Raw genomic sequence first — 17,980 nt, 5'->3', positions numbered from 1 at the left:
TCAAATAAATGCAGCCTTGTAAGCATAAAATACTTTTTCATATTAAAAAAAATATTATATATATATGTATATATATATATATATATATATATATATATATATATATATATATATATATATATATATATATATATATATATATGTGTTTGTATATGTATATATATATATATGTATATGTGTTCCTTATGACGCTGTTATTTAACATCGCTCTTCACAAATGTCAATGTCATTGGCTAGTACACTTATCAGTAATCTTAGCCTTTCATGTTGATTGTCTAGATGTATTTCTGGATATTTGAGCTGCAGCCTACAGCTATAAAGGGTTTCTCAAAACAGGAGCATATAAGATTCCGTGCGGCATCATATAGGATTCTATATGGTCAATGGCAGCCGTGATTTCGGTGCACATAATGCATCTACAGCAGCAGGGACGTTGTACATAGCCTGTATCTCAAATTCTAGCGAGCAGCCTACCCAGACCACATATGTGAACGCGTTGTGAGCGTTTGACTCGGTTGCGCTCTACGCGTCCCATGCAGGAAGCGCACTAGGGTTTGAGACGCCGCCGCGGAGGGACACGAGAAACGTGTGGCGCATCTGTGATGGTGATCATGAAGAAAGGTAGAGACGCCGCGGCTGAACATCGGCTTTCTTCCCACGACCGAGGGTTTGATCTTTCTGCGGAGGTAAAATGGGTTATTTCTTTAAAGTGTGATGACTGATATTTACTCGACTGGTTCTACAGAAACTGATATCACCGCTCAGATGCTTATCAAAATAAATCACTGATTTTCTGGTTCTGTCGGGTTTATACATCCCACGCTTTTTTTAAATTCGCTTTTTGTTCGTAAAAGTCAAACACGCGATAAATGTGCGCTTTGTTCACAATTAATCAGGTAATTAATATCGGCTGTTATCTAAAATATTGTATTAGTATTGATTTATTGCTGGAGTTTAAACCTAATATATAATGAGTGTGTGTGTGAATATATCCTGCTTCAGCATGCTAGTCCGTTTGCATTGTTTATTGACTGTCGATATTTGATATTCGTGTGAATTTTCCTATTGTTATTGATGTTTGTCATAGCAAACGCACCAATAGGGGGCGCTATCAGCCTTGGCTTGATGGCCACGTCCTCCAGCTCCATGGAAGCATTCCGCTATATTTGTATGTTAATTTGCCTTTCAACGTTGTCATTTATCTAAGCTTAACGCGACTCTGGCTGAATCTAGAAAACCCAACGAGCTGCCTACCTAGACGGCATTATGAGGCATCTTACAACGATGTCCAAAAACACCGCTGCCGCTCGCTAGATTTTGAGAGACAGCCAGTGGTGTTATTATGTGCCCTCAGTAGACATCACGCACAGATGAATTACTCTGAGCTTTGAGCCTCTTTACAATGCTGCCTTGTAGACCCAGAATCAAGCAGCATTGTACAGGGCTATGAAAGCACGGAGACGCGGCGGCTCGTGGAGAATTCTCTTCATTATCTTCTAAAGTGTATTTATCTGATTATTTTGTATCATTGCAACGCACTTGATGTACACTTCTTTTAATTATTGATTGATTTTGACGCTTTGTTTAATCAACCCTGTAACTGAACTGAAACGCGATATCATTGGTAAACAGACATTAGGTCATCTTCTTTCAATGTCAAGCAATTTGATTCCTGCAAAAGTTTGAATAATTCAATATAAGGTGCGTATCTACGTCCTTAACCTGCTGGGAAATAATTAAACTAATATTTAGTAGAAATCTAAATATCATTTATTAAAAAAACACTTTGAATTATTTTTATATATAATATTATATGAAAGATGACAGCAATGCATATTATTATTATTATTATTATTATTATTATTATTATTATTATTATTATTATTCTTACTTGTTTGTGGTTTTGTCCTGTTTGTTTCTTTTTTCCTTCGTAGGTCAACTGTTTTGACGTTCACCAGATAAAGCTTTGAATTTTGTCTGGTGCTGGGATCACAGAGTTCAGAAAGACGATATCTCTCTCCGAACTACTAGTTAATTTACTTAATTGCTATATTTATTTACAGTGACAGGCAGCGTCCATGCTGTCCGATTAGGCGGTGTGGCCAGACATCTGTTGGCATGTGAAAAAATCCTTGCGCTGTAATAATTAATCATCATCAGATAGCAAATATGGTACAAACTACATCTGTAGACATGTAATTGAGTTTTCTGAAAAAAAAGAAAAAACGTTTATTCACAAATATAGTTTGTTCTGCGTCTCTTGTTTTACACATGGCTTATGGGGGTGGAGGTGGTGCTGGGAAGGGTTTTGCAGGCACTTGAAGAGGATCTTAGTGAGAACAGCTGGAGCAGGGCTGGAGACCGTTCTCGTTGCACGATGTGCACTTCAGGGCTTTGAAGGAGTCGGTGAAACAGTTGCGAAACACAGACATTTTGCTGCCATGGCACATAGGGCACGGGACAAAGGCAAATCCCCCACACGTCTGGCATGTGTCGGGGTGCTGAACCCTCTACCGTCATACAGAGAAACAGAGAGAAGAATGTGAGTGGATTGGAACCAAATACCTGACCTATTCTCTTTGACATACAATCTGAGTGATGCTTGCTTTATTTATTTATTAAAATAAGACAAATGCAAAATTGATTTTATCTGTTATGTTGGGCTGTTCTGCGCACTATTTATCTAAATGTATTTGTTAAACTGTAGATAACTTCCAGATTTGACTCAAGATTGTGTTGAAATTGACGACAATGATTATGTTTGAGAAAGCACTGTATAGAAAATCGTGCCTGCCAAATGCATAATTGTAAAAAAAAATATATATTAATCACTGATATAAAATGCAGTCTATGTTTAAAGAGCTATGAAATGTAATAAACCTTTTTGTCATAAGTTGTCTGTTTTTTGTTGTTGTTGTTGTTTAAAGAATAAACTGATAATAAACCAGATTTGATTTAGACTTAGCAGTTGGAATTAAAAGGTAAAAATATATTTACGTAGACTTTTGGAATATACACTTTTTGATATGTATAGTTCCATGAAGAAACTTTAACATCCATATTGTTATTTTAGTGGAAAAGGGTTCTTATTAAAATGTTCTTCTGGAAAAAAAGTTCACTTAAAATGGTTCTTCTCTGGCATTGCTGCAAAAAGCTGCTTATGAAACCTTTATTTACGTGAAAAAAAATCAATATTTACCTCTATTTTCGTGAGGAGATCCTGAAGCTCCCCTAATTCATTCATTGCGAGTATTTTCTCTGCACCCTGAATATGCGAAACATAAGCAAATCAATTATGGCATTAAATATAGCGTGAATTTTAAAACGGAGGTGGAGCGTTAGTATGAGCACTGACCCCTAGGTAGTGTCCATCGATGAAGACCACGGGCAGTGAGGGAGGTTCTCCCACTCGCTTGCAGCGTGTCTCCAGTTCCTTCCCGTATTCACTATCCAAAGCGATGTTCTTCTCTATGAACTTCACCCTGTGGTTCTGAAAGATCTTTCGGACCAGCTCGCATCGCTCAAATGTAGTCCTGACCACTCGAAAACTGGTGGTGTAGATTACAATTCGGCCAAACTCCAGAATCAGTTCTGGCTGAGAGGGCCAAAGAAAACAGCGTTACTTTCACAGCCTTCGATCCAATCGTGACGCTCCTCGCTTGCATTTCATTTTCATGAGAACAAATCAATTAAATATACCGCATGTGAAAAGCGTCCTTTCATCTGTAACCGAAAAGCACAATAAATGTATTTTCCGCTTTCTGAGTCCTTTCTACAGGTAACGTGAGGCAGCAGGCAGCATCTATTGATTTTGTGAGTCACTGTTCTTGAGACTGACCTTCAGAATCCTTTCTTAGAAGAACGGCCCTCATGAAGTGTGAAGGTGCTTTTCTTAGCAAAGAGAAAAAATAGACTCAACCTTCCCACAGTTTAAAGTGAGACTAGAGGATGGAGCTAATTCTCTATTGCGACTGTAACATTTAGTTTGCATTATGGTTAGGTAGATGTGGTATTGCAAGCAACTTATAAATGTTTCTGGTTGAGGACAGTTTTCCAAAGCCTTAAATTCCCAACAAGCTTAGTACAGATACTGCAGTATTGTGTAAGCTAGGCATGAATGAGTCAGCTTTTAAGCTTTCTCAAGCATGAAGTGTCAATAAATCAGCAGGAATGCAATTATTGTGCACTTATTGTCAGACTAATGAATCTCACCATCCTTATCTGACATCAAAGAGCAGCTCACGAAAAGTTGATATACTTGCTGTATTGACATGCTTAAAACACACTGACGAAGATGGTGATGGCCATCCCGGATGAACATGATACAGTGTTGTCGGAGCAGAAAATACAGATGCCAAAGCTAAAAGCGTAATTAAATCAGACCCGCCAACAGGTAATGGTTACCAGCATTCTGGCAAACATTCTTTCAGAAACCGTTTTAGAATTTCTGTTCAGAATGATGCGGTCTTTAATAATGTTTTCAAAATATGAGCACAAAAAATGCAATTATTCATGAATGTTTAATTTGGTTGCTTGGGACTGCTTGTTTCATTTCCATTAAAAAGAAAACTTGACGTTTTGTCAATAATTAGTCGCCCTCATGTCGTTCCAAACCTGCAAGATTCCAAACCTTAAGATAATTTTAATGAAATCCAAGAAGTTTCTGACCCTCTATAGACAGCAACGTAACTGAAACTATCTGGGAACATTTCAGTAGCATTGCTGTCTGTGCATGGTCAGAAAGCTCTCGGATTTCATCAAAAATATTTCACTTCCGAAGAAGAACGAACGTCTTGCAGGTTTGGAACGGCATTAGCGTGAGCAGTTCATTTTGGGTGAACCAACCCTTTTGATTTTTGAATAAATTGACTTTTTAAATGTTCAGAGATCATCAAAAATAATCTTACCGCAACCTAATGGGTACGTTATCAAAACGTTTCTTTGTCTGCTGTATTTGCAATTAAATAAAATAAGTATTTGATGTCCTGTATTACGTTATTTAAATAAAGACCTCACACAAAGTAGTTTTTATTGGTCCATCTAATTCCCAATTTACCTTCTGTTATATAGATACAGAATTACGTCTGATATCAGACAAAAGCCGTCAGACACTTTTTCAGTGTTCAACTACAAAACATAGGTCCTGAAAATACATTAAGATGATTAGCTTAGCCAAAACACTTAAAGAAATGCATCATTAATCTTTAATCGTACAGTGATCTTGCTCAGCGGGACAGCTCGTTTGTCTGGCCAGAGATGTTCTGTAACCAATAGCGGTTGAAGAAAGAGGCTCTGACCCTGTTAAGGACACAAAGCTTCCGAGCAGCTGTCAATATTAAAGAAAGTCTGGTAATACTAATGTCATCAGAGCTAACGTGCACCACTGTAAAGATTTTAGAGGAGAAAAACCGACCCTCAAAGACTTACCCCATTGTTTTTAGCCAAGTTATCAAAGAGTATTTGGCCAGCACTGACTTTGTGCTTGACTCCCCGAACCGTCCCATTTTTGCTGAGGATGTTTACTCGTTTGGTACTCAACACTTTGTCTCTTCCTCCTGCAAACATCAGCAAGTCATCGGGCTCGCTTCCGCTGTCATCCAACTCCGACCCCAAGAATCCACACAGGTGTCCGTTCACCTCCCCGCTGGTGGATGGAGTGCTGGCCCGGTCCGCCTCGGAGCTGCTGGTGCAGTCTGAATCCAGGGAATCCGACGGCCCCTCATCCTTAAACATCTCTTTCAAAACCCTCCCGCTGTTCCCTGAGGCCACCCGGAATCTCACCCTCTTCTGCCTCTTCCCATCCTCCGGTGTCAACAAAGCCTCCTCCATTGTGTCGGCTTACATGGTCCACAAAGAAAAGGTGATTTTAATCCCTCGGTTTCATTGGTGGCTGGAAATAGTTAGCCTTGGTTTTGCTCCATGATTCCCCTGGAGCCCAGGCACAGCGAACAGACCCGGAAAGAGGTTGATCTGTGAGTCACCATCAGCCTCACCACCAGTGTTCCTGGACGTGTTAATAATGCATGTGGCCTTGCCATGGTTACTGAGAAAACCGACCATGAAGAAACTGATAGTCTTTTTAATAATTCATCATGCCGTAGATTTTTCTTTTTTTTCTGAGAATGGCCTTGACTCATGAGCAGAGAGTTTTATGTGCAAAAAAAAAATTAACATTTCCATCATCATTCATTTATACTTATTTTCCAAAACTTTATGAATAAAACATTATTGGCTTTCATTTTATGGGCAAATAATACACACAAAGTTCCATGGTAGAAAGAAAGTTACGTGGAGTTAATAAACAACCCTTGTGTGTGTGTGTGCGTGCGTGTGTGTGTGTGTGCGTGTGTGTGTGTGTGCGTGTGTGTGTGTGTGCGTGCGTGTGCTGTTTTTTGTGGTTTGTAGTGACATGGGTATGACAGAGATATTACAATTTGAAAGTGGTTTATGAGAACACTGCCAATGTCCCCATAATTCAAAATATTTTTTTCAAATCTAAAAATGCATAAAGTTTCCTGAAAGGGGTAGGTTTAGGTGTAGGGTTAGTGTTGGGCAATAGCACATTACACATATGGACAGTCCTTATAAATCACAAATACCAACATCTTTGTGTATGTGTGTGTGCACGTGTGTGTGTGTGTGTGTGTGTGTGTGTCTGAGTGAACTGCTCCTTCAAGATTTGTTTTGCTATGTTAGTTAGCTGAGACAGTATTTCACACACACTAAAAACAAATGATACACAAAAAGTGAATTTGCAACTACATTCCTTAAAGAATTTAGTAAATTCAATGGATAATTTCTTCAGTGTACACATGAATTGAGAGGGACATTGATTTGCTCCGTAGGGGTTTCTCCAGCAGAAGTTCAGGTAAATCTTTTACTATTGCTTGTCAGTAAGACAGAGAGACGTTTTCTATTTATGTGGTTCTCGGTGCGTCTCAGCACTTCTTAACGCACTGCAGTTTCACGCCACTTAGAAGATTGCGCTAGGTCTGCACGCATTCACCTGCTGCGCTTGAGCGTGAGGGGAAATGGCGCTGTTCTGTCATTGGCTGGTATTTGCACCCATCTGCCCTCCAGTGGGGCGGCAGGTAGCACTACAGCTGCTCTGCTACTACAATGGCACTGCAGAAGTGGACGGAGCCATATTGCATGGCGGCCAGCTCAACAGGCTCAATACTCATATGATCTCGCGTCACAGCTGGAAATGGAAATGGAATACATTATACATCAACTGGAACCATCCTTTTATAGACATATGTCACTTTCTGTCTGCACAGTCTGTACTAGAGAAAGGGTCTTTTTTTATGCTTTTTTATATCAATGTTTTGTGGGTTTTCGCACATGTTTGTTAGCTAAAAATATAATACAACCCAGTGCTGGGTAAAATATGAACAGAAATGTTCTATCATTTAATTATTGAAATGTAAATGCTGACTTTTAAATACTAACCTTTTAAGTATTTTTTATAAAAAGTAAATAAATGAAACTCATACTGACCACACACTTTTGAACAGTAGTGTATGTTTGCAACAGAGTCAATTATAAGCAATGACTACAAACATCCAACCTAAACTTCCTCTTTCATCATGAAATACAACAATACAGGAAAGAAAACTGGATTTTTTTTTTGCTGGATATCAACTGCTGATTACAGTACTTTAATGCCATATTCTTTCTGAAGCATCACAAGCGCAAAACGACAAAGTTTCGTTACAAAATTATGGCAAATAACAGACGAACAAACCCCTGGCGATAGCCTCTTCAGCCCTCTCGTTTATCATTCTGATCTTTGGGTTCTTCCCTTGTAAAGGAGTTATCTGAGTTACACACACGGTCACATCAGATGCTCTTTGCATTTCAAACAGTAGCATAAGAAGAACCAAAGGTTTAACACAAAGACTCGGCATAATTTAGAGCCTACAAGTCACCCTGTGAGTTACCGCCTGTGTGCATCCAAGTGATTTGCTGGAGCCTGATGAATATTGGACTACATTTCACTTTGAAGTTCAACAAATCATCCGTTTCCGGCCACGCGCCAATATACCCGTCGATTTAATTCCAGGCTTTTTCAGTGTCCTCAGTATCACAAGACTACGGTGAACCATGACCCGGAGAGCTCGTCTAAAGCATGCTGTGCCAGCGATCATTTAAATCCACCCTCATAAATGCTATAATGCGTCTCTGTCGTTTCCAGTCGAGGGTTTTTTCTTCTCTGTGAAGTCAGTGGCGGTTTTGTGTGCTCCGGCTCTCAGGCAGGTCTTTCAGTAAATGATGGCATGTCAGAGCTTGTGATTGTCAGTGTCAGTGATCAGAGCTCAAGGCTCACCGTGTCTATTCTTTACGCTTCTGGATAAACATCCTTGTTGGCATTAAACAACAATGCTAATGAACCGGTCAGGCTGGTTGTGGTTAGCATTCAGGTGTGGCACAAGATTATTTCATAGGCTGATATAAGAACAAATCATTTCGTAGATCCTTCAATTAGGGGAATTTTTTCATGTATTTTTGGATTTTCATGTCATTTTTTAAAATAATTTATTTGTGTGTGTGTCCTTAATTGTTTGAAATTGTGGAATAGTTCATTTTGAGGTTTTACATTTTTAAAATGTTCCTCTACAGCGGCAAAGTGTTCAAATCAAGGACACTTCTCTTTGCACCTTTTTTTACAATTGCAAAATATGTCCATTAATTTGCTAATTATGTGTACGATTTCTAAAATTCAGGTATTACAAAGATCTTTGTTTTCGACACTGCTGTCATCAGCATCGTTACACCAAGCATTTTAGAGAATAATCTCCAAGAAAGCAATATTTATGCACGATCTATTAATATTAAGTCAAGTATCGCCGTGAGTCAAGAAGGTGATTGACCCAACCATCCCATCATATAAAGAACAATGCAGATTAATATAATCCTGTGTTGTTTACGGCGATTTAAGGAATTAATTTGGCTTAAATCCCGTGATTAAATGGAGTATTTCAGGTGATTTTTACATATGGTTCGATGAACAAAATAAATGAACTGCAGAGCTTAACATTGAAATTCATTACCTGTGACTTGGCACTTTATAAGAGGATTATGGAGAAATGTACAACTGATAAAGAAGTGGTAAATATGGTTTAATATTACTTGTGAAATTGAAAAGGTGTTCTCAGGCAATTGAAAATGCGAGGGCTTCACTGATATTCCTGCTCCAGCAGAGGGCAGAGTCTGATCTTACTGATTGATCAGTTGCACCAATCTACAGATCAGGTTGTTTCCTGATTTAAAGGGGTTTTTTTGCACATAGTACTTGTTACAAATGCATTTTTAATCGTGTAAACTCACATAAAATTAAACATAAAATTGATTCAAGGAGGTCACCCTGTCAGAAATCCTCTAAATGCGTACATTTACATTATACATATATATATATATATATATATATATATATATATATATATATATATATATATATATATATATATATATATATATATATATATTATATATTTTTTCAGGTAGAAATAGATTTAGCAATTGCAGGTTACCACTTTTTTTTAACAGGTATTCCGTAATACTGTCCTGCGCATAAGCAATTTCATGACTGCACGTTCATAATATAAAATAATATAATATAAAATTAGTCTCTTTAGGCACCATAAATCTCCCTGTGCAATATATCTGCGTTCCAACAGAGTTATGAGCAAAATAAACATGCAGGGTTTAATTAGATTCGTCAGTCAATATCTGTTAAGCCCACTGTCTTTTTTTACCCCCGCTTTACTATCCCAGAATCCTCAGCTATTGTTAGCAGATCCATCAATTCTGAGGGGCCTTTCTGATCGTATCGGTTGATAGGCTGCCAGCGCTGCCCAGGACAGATGGTGCCATCCGACTGCTGACTGACAGGTGTTGCTGTTGATACTCTTCGTGACCCTTTCTGGCCGAGTCTTTAGTCTATAACACAACCCCGTATTTTATTTTATTCTAGTCCAGTCCATTTTGAACAATATTGGTGTCACCGTTTAAACCCATAATCTTGTTCTCAGCGCAAAAGAATCAACATGCTATTTATAAATACACGCTGAATATTTCATGGTCCCAACCACATGCAGTGAGTCTAATCTGTCAATAAGCGTAGATCACACTCATAGCCTGCAGTGAGTGCAGATCTTGTGTGGCCTGAGTGTTCTGATGGAGCAGCCGGCTCATTTATCACAGAGATGCCCTCTGACCACTGCTTTGAGAGCAGAAGATTCTAGACCCTCTTTACTGGAGAATGAGACATCACTCTTTGGATATATAGCAAGAAGCATTGTAATGTTTTACATTCATGAGTTGTGGTGTTCTGATTCACTGAACAATATATATATATATATATATATATATATATATATATATATATATATATATATATATATATATATATATATATTTAAACATTTGCTAGGGAAATTAAAACAACAAAGACATTATTATTATTATATTTAGCTTTTAGTTTTGCCATTTTTACCTTTATTATTATATAACAGAATGACAGCCTTCAAGCCATCAAGCTACAACTACTCCATCTTTTTTATATACATATATATTTTCCACTATATAATACTAACAATAATGGTTTATATTTATCCAAATAAATAAATAATGTGCATATGAACTAAATAGGATCCCACTGCTGTGTTACTGTTTGAAGAAATATGTCACTCCAAAATGAATATTCAGTCATCGTTTACTAAATAAAAGTCGTCCTCATGCTACATCCCAAGACTTTTGAAGCCTTACATTAAATGTATGTGAGGAATTTACCAGGAAGTAGTCTAATTTGGCAGACTATTAATTTTAAAAGAGAATTTTGTTTAAAAAGAGCATTTTGAAATGCTAAATTTGGGTTCCTTTTAGATTGCAGCATTTTATTTAGTCTAATGTACATACATGTACAGTATTAATACACATTTTTAGATATAGGCTGTATTACATCAAAGATTACAGAATACCTTAAAAGGATTTGCATGCAGTGTACCAAATGTTATGCATGTTTATACCAAATGTTCGTCTGATCAGCACAGATGGAGGGTGGGAACAAGGTTGGACGTTCGTGCGTGTTCAACAGAATTCATATAAAAAGCTTGATCTATTTATATCTGTCTGTGAATGAGAGCGCGCGTGTCTGTGTGTGTATTGAGAGGATGAGTCATTATTTAGACTGATATGTGCTCAAAGATAAAACCGCCGCGCACATAATCAAAGAGGCAGGCATCTTGTCACTGTTGCTAGGCAACCTCGGGAGCAATGGACCCAAATCCCGGTGCAGGCGGGTGGATGGATGCCGACTAGATTGAGAGAAAAAAACTCGAAAGCTTTGTAAATAAGACGTGTTATTATTTGTGAGTTACAATTTCATAGATCTTATATTACTGACAGAACACAATCAAATATATACAAAACGGATGTGTGTGCCTTATTCAAGTTTTCAGGCAGTTACATAATAAAGGCGGGAAATATGCCAATATGTTCATGAAAAAAATCAATTGCAATTATACGAGTGCTGTTCTTTATTTGTTAAATTAATTTTATCCAATTGTCGCTTTATAAAAACATCAACAATGAAGCTGTTGGCCCGAAGAAGAGGAAGAACGTGAAACAGGAATGGAGAATTCCGTCCATCAACATGTGGCTTGTTGAGAGCAAACCCTCAACATATCAGCGCAGCCATAACGTTTTCCGGCTGAAGGGTAATATGAGAGGCAATTGCAGAGTCGTGATTGCTTCAGGGCCTAAAATAAAGAAATAGTGGGCTGTCATTGTCTCTGCAATCCCCTTCGAAACAATGAGAGTAACTGCAGCGAGGGAATCTCCAGCAGACCTTTTTAACTGAGAGATCATTTTAGGGGGAAAGTTTTGGTTTAGTTTTTGTTTGGCATAATAAAATCATGCTTTGTATATCTGGAGACCTGGTTTTATTGAGACTTCAACAAGCACTGTTTCTAAAAGAAACTGATGTTGTTCAGAGAGTGAATGCTCAGCCTTTATGTGAGATATTGCGACTAGACCCCCCCTCTGCGCTCTTAGTTGGTACGGTCCAATTTGTGAAGCGGCAGAGCTCTCTCGCGTTCAGTGTTTTAACCGCTTATCGATTCTTGTGCGTGCTGGGGAGATTTGGCGTTCAGCTCCGTGCGCTGATGCTGGAGCGTGTTATAGAGGGCGGAACTGTCGGCGTTCATCAACAACAACATGAATCATAACACTAAATAAATGGTTACCGGTCACGGGAGTCGGGGAAAGCTACTTTGGTGACGGTCACCGGCGCTTAAAACCCCTAGACGGGCGAAGAGAGAAACGCGACGCGGAGTTTTATGCGTTCGGTTGACAGGTGGACCGATGCCGCCCGTTCAGAGAACTATGTCGGATCTCCGGACCCGAGCTGAAGGTAAGACACGTTTAACGCGGATCTGTGTCAGTCTGTGCCTGTCATCTTGAGTTTCGTGACATGTGCACAATCTTTCTCGTGCTCGACAACTGTTGCGAGAGCACTTAAAGCTGATTGCGTTGGGCTTCATTGCGTGAATCCAGCTTGCAAACAAGTTGTTTCAGCAGTTGTTTTCAAAGACTGTGGGCAAGATTTTATATTTATGTGTGGGTATTTGTAAAATTGAGATGCATAATGGTCCCATAGGACATTTACACACATACTATCTCTCTCTCTCTCTCTCTCTCTCTCTCTCTCTCTCTCTCTCTCTCTCTCTCTCATATATTCATATATATGTATATGTACTTATGTATGTGAATTTCTATATTAATTTTATATCGAGAAAGTGGTATTGGGGTGGGGGTGGGGATGAAAGCTGAAGGTGTGTGTGTGTAATTATGAAGTTATTATATTTATGTAACGTTTTGTTTGGTGGTTAGAAGCAGGCCAAGACTTGTTTGTAACACTGCTGTGTTTCCGTGTCAAACTACCTCCCCCTTTTGCTGTCATGAAATTTCCCGGCTCCCAGTCATATAAACATTTAAATAAATACCAATAGCTCATATGCCTTTAAAAAACTACAGGTGATGGTGGATTGAATTCTGATTCTCCTCCATGTTTCGAGTCTTTTGAGTCCTTAAGTAAAAAGATTCATTCCGGTTATTCGATGCTTTTGAATCTCTGGGGACTCTTTCGGCAGGTTACGAACTGGTTTGTACAACGATGTATACAGTTCAGTGGAGTTACCTTACGCCAGTAGATGGAGTTAACGTTGTGTTTTTGTGCATTGCGAATCGCTGAATCATTCACCAAACCGATTCGTTTTAAAACGCCAACAGTTCACAAGCGTTTGCGTAGGATTTCATGCATATTCATGTACTAAATCTGACTACATAAATAATGTTTATACATCTCTACAAATGATAAACATTTATATTCCCCCTCCGTTTTGCCAAATGCTATTTTGATGCACCTATATACGAAATGCATCTATTAAAAAAAAAAAAAATGCGTTTTTTTATATCGTTTGGATGGAAAACGCCGTTCGTTTGAGTGGGCGTATGCGTTCAGCAGCTCCAACCAATGAAATGTACGTTCACTACTTGCGCTCGAATGCTATTGGTTCGTGTTTTAATCCATCTTTCGAGGCAGGACGGCGGTCCCGCACTTGGTAACGGAAAGACTGAAGCGAACGGAATATGAATCGGCATCAGCAAGTGGCTTGCTCCGATGTGCTTCACCTGCAGTATTTGGGTATGGCGGGGACTTTATTTCATATATTTGTTTAATTTGTTTTTTAATGAGCATAGATGTGTAAGGGCGTCTGCTCTGAGCCTGATGGATATTGATCAGACTTGCTCTCTGTCTCATGTCTGTCTGCATCCTGGATAAAATGTCATGCTTCCAGTGACCTTCCTCGTTGAGAATCAGATTTGCTTGCACGTATGATATGCAGTCAAAAGACTGACCAGAAATAGTGTTTACTGATTGAAATATCGGCATATTTGAACAATTTTACTTCCTCGTGCCATTGACTTGTTGATACTGTAGGAAAATCAGGTTGAGAGAGCATACTTCTCTTCAATGCAGCCTGCGATGCGTCTTAGTAACTACAGCTTGAAGGAGATGGAATAGAGGCCATACATTTGACTTGAATAATTCAAGAGGTTCTTGCCGATTGCACTCTTTTCACAAGTGCTTGTGAAAATACAGTTAGCAAGACGGTAACCAGCTCTCGGCCCAGCTGAACTGTTTTTTTAGTCGAAAAAGTGTCTGGCTGGTTTTAACCTTGGTTTTGGGGCATGCCATGCCTCCTGCCTCCACATTTACCGTGTTTGAAAAGTATCCTGTTCATCAGTGCAAGCACTTCCCAGCACTGAGCGATCAATAATCCTGCATGTCCGATCAGGCCCGTGACCTACACTGTAGCAGTTTGAATGAAAGCGAGAGACCTGTTTTGAAATGCATTATTTATTGCTACTTGCACCGGTTTTACTTTCTCTGCAGACCTTGGTGTGCGGCACAATGCGTTGTCTTTTTGTAATCACTGCAGTACATCGTGGCGGGGCAGGGTGGGACCTTGGCAGAGCGTCAGCCTAATCCACTCATACCCTGTCTAACGACTCCCAGCTTCACCCTACCACCTACTCCGGCTTCAACTCCTCCTCAGTCCCCGTTTGTCTCTTTGCTTTGGGTACATCGGAGCGCTCGCCAGGCCAGGCTGGGGTGGTTGCCAAAGCAGCCTTATCTGCGTGGCGGTTGGTAAGCGGAGGTGGCACAGTTCTCAGTTTGGAGGCAAAGATCGCAGAGTAAAGCCCACACCAATGGGAGTGGGCATGCCTGCTGAAGACCTCAGAAAGAAAACCTAATTTGTATATATATATATATTTTAATGTTTGTTTATTTATTATTTTATTTGGCTGGACAACCAAGGCAGTATCTGCAATGCAGTTGTAAATTTTTAGCTAGGCAAAACATTTGACGTTTTTCGTAGAGCAGTTTCCCGTACAATCCCCTGATCTTCTTGACTGAACAAACAAGGTATCCCTGACAGTAACTCGGGCCATTAGTTCAGCTCAAGTTATGTCGTGCTGTTTTAACTAGGGATACATGTACATTATAATCCAACGGCGATACTGATGGGCTTATTAAGATTTACATTTTTCACGGGTAAAAGGCCAATTTTTAAACTTAAGTAAATGGAAAAATTCATTTAAAATGCTACAAGTGGATTTGTAACATGAACCGTGTGTGAAACAATAGAGATTACTTTTTTTGTAATTTAGTGTTTTCAAAGATTAACTTTTTAAATATCCAGTACTGACCGATAAATTAAAAAATCTTGAATATCGAAGGATATTCTATATTGTAAATTGTGCACGGATAATTTTAACATGAAATAAATTATGCACTTTGCCTTTAATATTGGACCTGGATTTTCATCAGGATAGATGCTCTTCTGAATGTGACACAGATGAAAATGAGGAACAGACATACGGTCTTTACGATAGTACACACTGCATAAAGGTCCTAGATCACATCATTCTCATAACTATAATAATTAGCGATGACCATGTTGTCAAACCACTGTAGTACCTTTTTTATTTCTACCCCTTACAGTTGTTTAATTTTTTTTTCTTCTCAAATTAAACATGTGACTTGCCACGTTATTGTCTTGAGATTCTGCTGTTGGATTTGCATTTCTTTGCAACAAACATGAGGATTATTTTGCAGTACTGGGAGTATTTGTACTTAAAGCAGTCTGAAGCCATTCTGAAAAGTTTTAACCAAAGAAATACCTGCCATTACTGTTGTAGACCTCCTTTATGAGTCTGTTTCTGCTTCTGCTTGAACGTTTGGGTCCAGGCACACTGTTTTTATTGCAGTGGTAGTAATGCTGAGTAGTGTTAAATCTGCTGTGTAATGTACAAAGAGTGTCATGTCTGACCTCCCGAATGTATCTCTCTCTGTCTCAGTGGAGCTATTAGTGTGATTCACAGTATTGTTATTGAACAACTACACTGACATACTCATTCTCACACACACTCTCAGCATGTTTAGATTATTAAAGCACCTGGGATTGTTCAGATGATGATTGACCTCACTTTATATGGAGCAGCAGTCACGCATCCCGCTCTTATAAAACAGTGAAGTGCATTTTAGGATCCAGTAGTCTTTTAGCTACAGTAACCAGCACATTTCATACCACTGAGCATTTTTAAATCTCTTTTTTTTTAATTATTTAAATCACCAGGTTTTTCATGGCTATTTTTAAGATGGAAACATGCTCTTGATGCAATGTCAGGCTACAGAAATGACATACTTAGCCTTTTTTATATAATGATGCAAACATATGAAGATTGTTGAAACGCAGCTCTTTAGGCTGGGCGCTCATCATTTGTGATAATGGCTGTAGAGTTTGTGTCAGACAGTCTCATCTTCCGTGCCCTGCAGACATTGTGTTTCACTGTGCCGCTGGTTTGCTATTTTTACCCTGACACTTTTGAAGATGGATGTGTCAGATCTGTCAGTACCTCTAGTGATTCTTCGTTCGAGTGGCCTGAAATAGCCACAGTGTATTGACAATTTACACTCCGAGTAATGAAAGCCGTCTAGGTTGCCGTATTTGAAATGGGCACACACTGTGATCACTGGGCTGGCTTTACTGGGCTGTCGTCTCGAATGTGATGGCTTAATGGGCTCGCAAATCATTGTGGAGATGCAGTGTTAAGTTTTTGTTAGCCACAGTTGGGTTGGTGCTGTAATGGACCGATGAACTGTGACGTAATGGAGAAGTTGAAGTCGTGAGTCTGCCAGTCGTGAGGTGTGTTAACGTTATCACTTACTGTGCTTTCATTATAACTATAATTTTAAAATCTTGCTTTCTTTATTTTAGCAATTAAAATGTTTGCATCTCTGAAGTGATCAAGATATGTTTAGTTAGTCAAATGTCAACATTATTTAGAAAGACTAACTAGGATATACTTAAAACCTATAAAACCATCCCCAAAAGAAATTTGATTGTAGCTAATGAGTAATTTTTCTTAACACATCTCAATAATATTTTTGTTAAAAACTGATCAATTTTTTCAGGGTTCTTTTAATGAAAAGAACAGCTCAAAAGAACAGTATTTAAAATGCATACTGGAATAAAAGAAAAAAAGTAATAAATAACCTGATTACCAACTTTTAAACTGTAATATGTATTTTATATAGCTACAGTATACAATGTTGTATTCATTGATGTCATTGTATGAGCAAAAAACATTTCTCTGTTTAATATTTATTTATTTTACATTTTTCTAGTGCTGGTTTTGTGGTAAATTGTGTGATGTATTTAAATGTTCTAAACCCACATATTGGCAGCTGAAATCATAATCAAATTGGCTAAAATATGTTTTCAAATGAATATGCAAATCTGCAGAGCTTTGGGCCTTTGTTAAATAATTTGTTATTAGAAATATTGTAGTGATTATTTAAATGATATCAAATTATAATAAGAGTAGTCATAATAATGGATAAGAGTCAATTGGGATTAAGTGTTTGCGCACAAAAACCTGTGTGTTTTTTTTTTTGTTTAATAATTATTATTATTATTATTATTATTATTATTATTATTATTATTTTATATTTTTTATGAACGAATCATACACGTGGTGCATAAATTCTGCTTTATCATACATGAATCAGTCCAGCCTAGTGTCTTTCCCTCTCTCTTTACTGATCACCCTGTTAATCCTTCATTTTCCGCCCCTCCTCCCGTCCCTCAGACAGTCCTAGTTAGTTTCAGCTCAGCCTCGAGGGAACAGACTGAGCAAGATTATTATATATATATATATATATATTATATATCATTATTTCGTTGCCTTGTTCTTGCTGGTCTAGGACAGATGTGGAAGCTGGATTTTAATTTCTGCTTTGACCCTAGTTAATTCAGCTGTGGATGCTCATAATCAGCGGTTACTATCTGATGTAGTCATATTATCCACTCTGTTCATGGAAGAGTTAAATCCTCTCAAGACGAGG

General features: G+C 38.4%; 2 protein-coding genes and 1 long non-coding RNA gene across 9 annotated transcripts in view; 2 read left to right on the top strand and 1 right to left on the bottom strand.

Moving 5' to 3' along the window:
- Positions 1 to 242: 242 nt before the first annotated feature.
- Positions 243 to 2,893, top strand: LOC122357319. Of its 2 annotated transcripts, none has more exons than XR_006252452.1 (2): positions 243 to 686; positions 1,935 to 2,893. It is a non-coding gene; the product is annotated as an uncharacterized LOC122357319 (long non-coding RNA). The 2 variants fall into 2 exon arrangements; XR_006252453.1 differs by lacking the exon at positions 243 to 686 and adding an exon at positions 693 to 1,168.
- grxcr1a (glutaredoxin and cysteine rich domain containing 1 a) lies at positions 2,331 to 6,378 on the bottom strand. Its single transcript, XM_043256667.1, has 4 exons — positions 5,428 to 6,378; positions 3,356 to 3,595; positions 3,200 to 3,265; positions 2,331 to 2,510 (listed from the first exon to the last, which is right to left on the bottom strand). Exons 1-4 carry the CDS (start codon positions 5,827 to 5,829, stop codon positions 2,331 to 2,333), a joined length of 888 nt encoding a protein of 295 aa, XP_043112602.1. The 5' UTR covers positions 5,830 to 6,378.
- Positions 6,379 to 12,097: 5,719 nt separating this feature from the next.
- Positions 12,098 to 17,980, top strand: part of atp8a1 (ATPase phospholipid transporting 8A1) — a 106,065-nt gene continuing 100,182 nt past the window's right edge. For all 6 annotated transcript variants that reach the window (XM_043256768.1, XM_043256770.1, XM_043256766.1 and 3 more), the window contains exon 1: positions 12,098 to 12,415. In XM_043256768.1, coding sequence (XP_043112703.1) covers positions 12,367 to 12,415 — 49 coding nt within the window. In that variant the 5' untranslated portion in view covers positions 12,098 to 12,366. The remainder of the gene's footprint in view (positions 12,416 to 17,980) is intronic.

This window comes from Puntigrus tetrazona, chromosome 14, assembly GCF_018831695.1.
Source record: "Puntigrus tetrazona isolate hp1 chromosome 14, ASM1883169v1, whole genome shotgun sequence".
In the NCBI taxonomy this organism is placed as follows: domain Eukaryota; kingdom Metazoa; phylum Chordata; class Actinopteri; order Cypriniformes; family Cyprinidae; genus Puntigrus; species Puntigrus tetrazona.
This window is presented reverse-complemented; position numbering and strand designations above follow the sequence as displayed.

Coding starts and splice junctions, on each gene's coding strand:
- grxcr1a (XM_043256667.1), bottom strand. CDS start 5,829: ATGGAGGAGGCTTTGTTGACACCGGAGGATGGGAAGAGGCAGAAGAGG. Junction 3,596..5,427: donor ACTTGGCTAAAAACAATGGG/GTAAGTCTTTGA, acceptor TGGCCCTCTCAG/CCAGAACTGATTCTGGAGTT. Junction 3,266..3,355: donor TCGATGGACACTACCTAGGG/GTCAGTGCTCAT, acceptor TCGCATATTCAG/GGTGCAGAGAAAATACTCGC.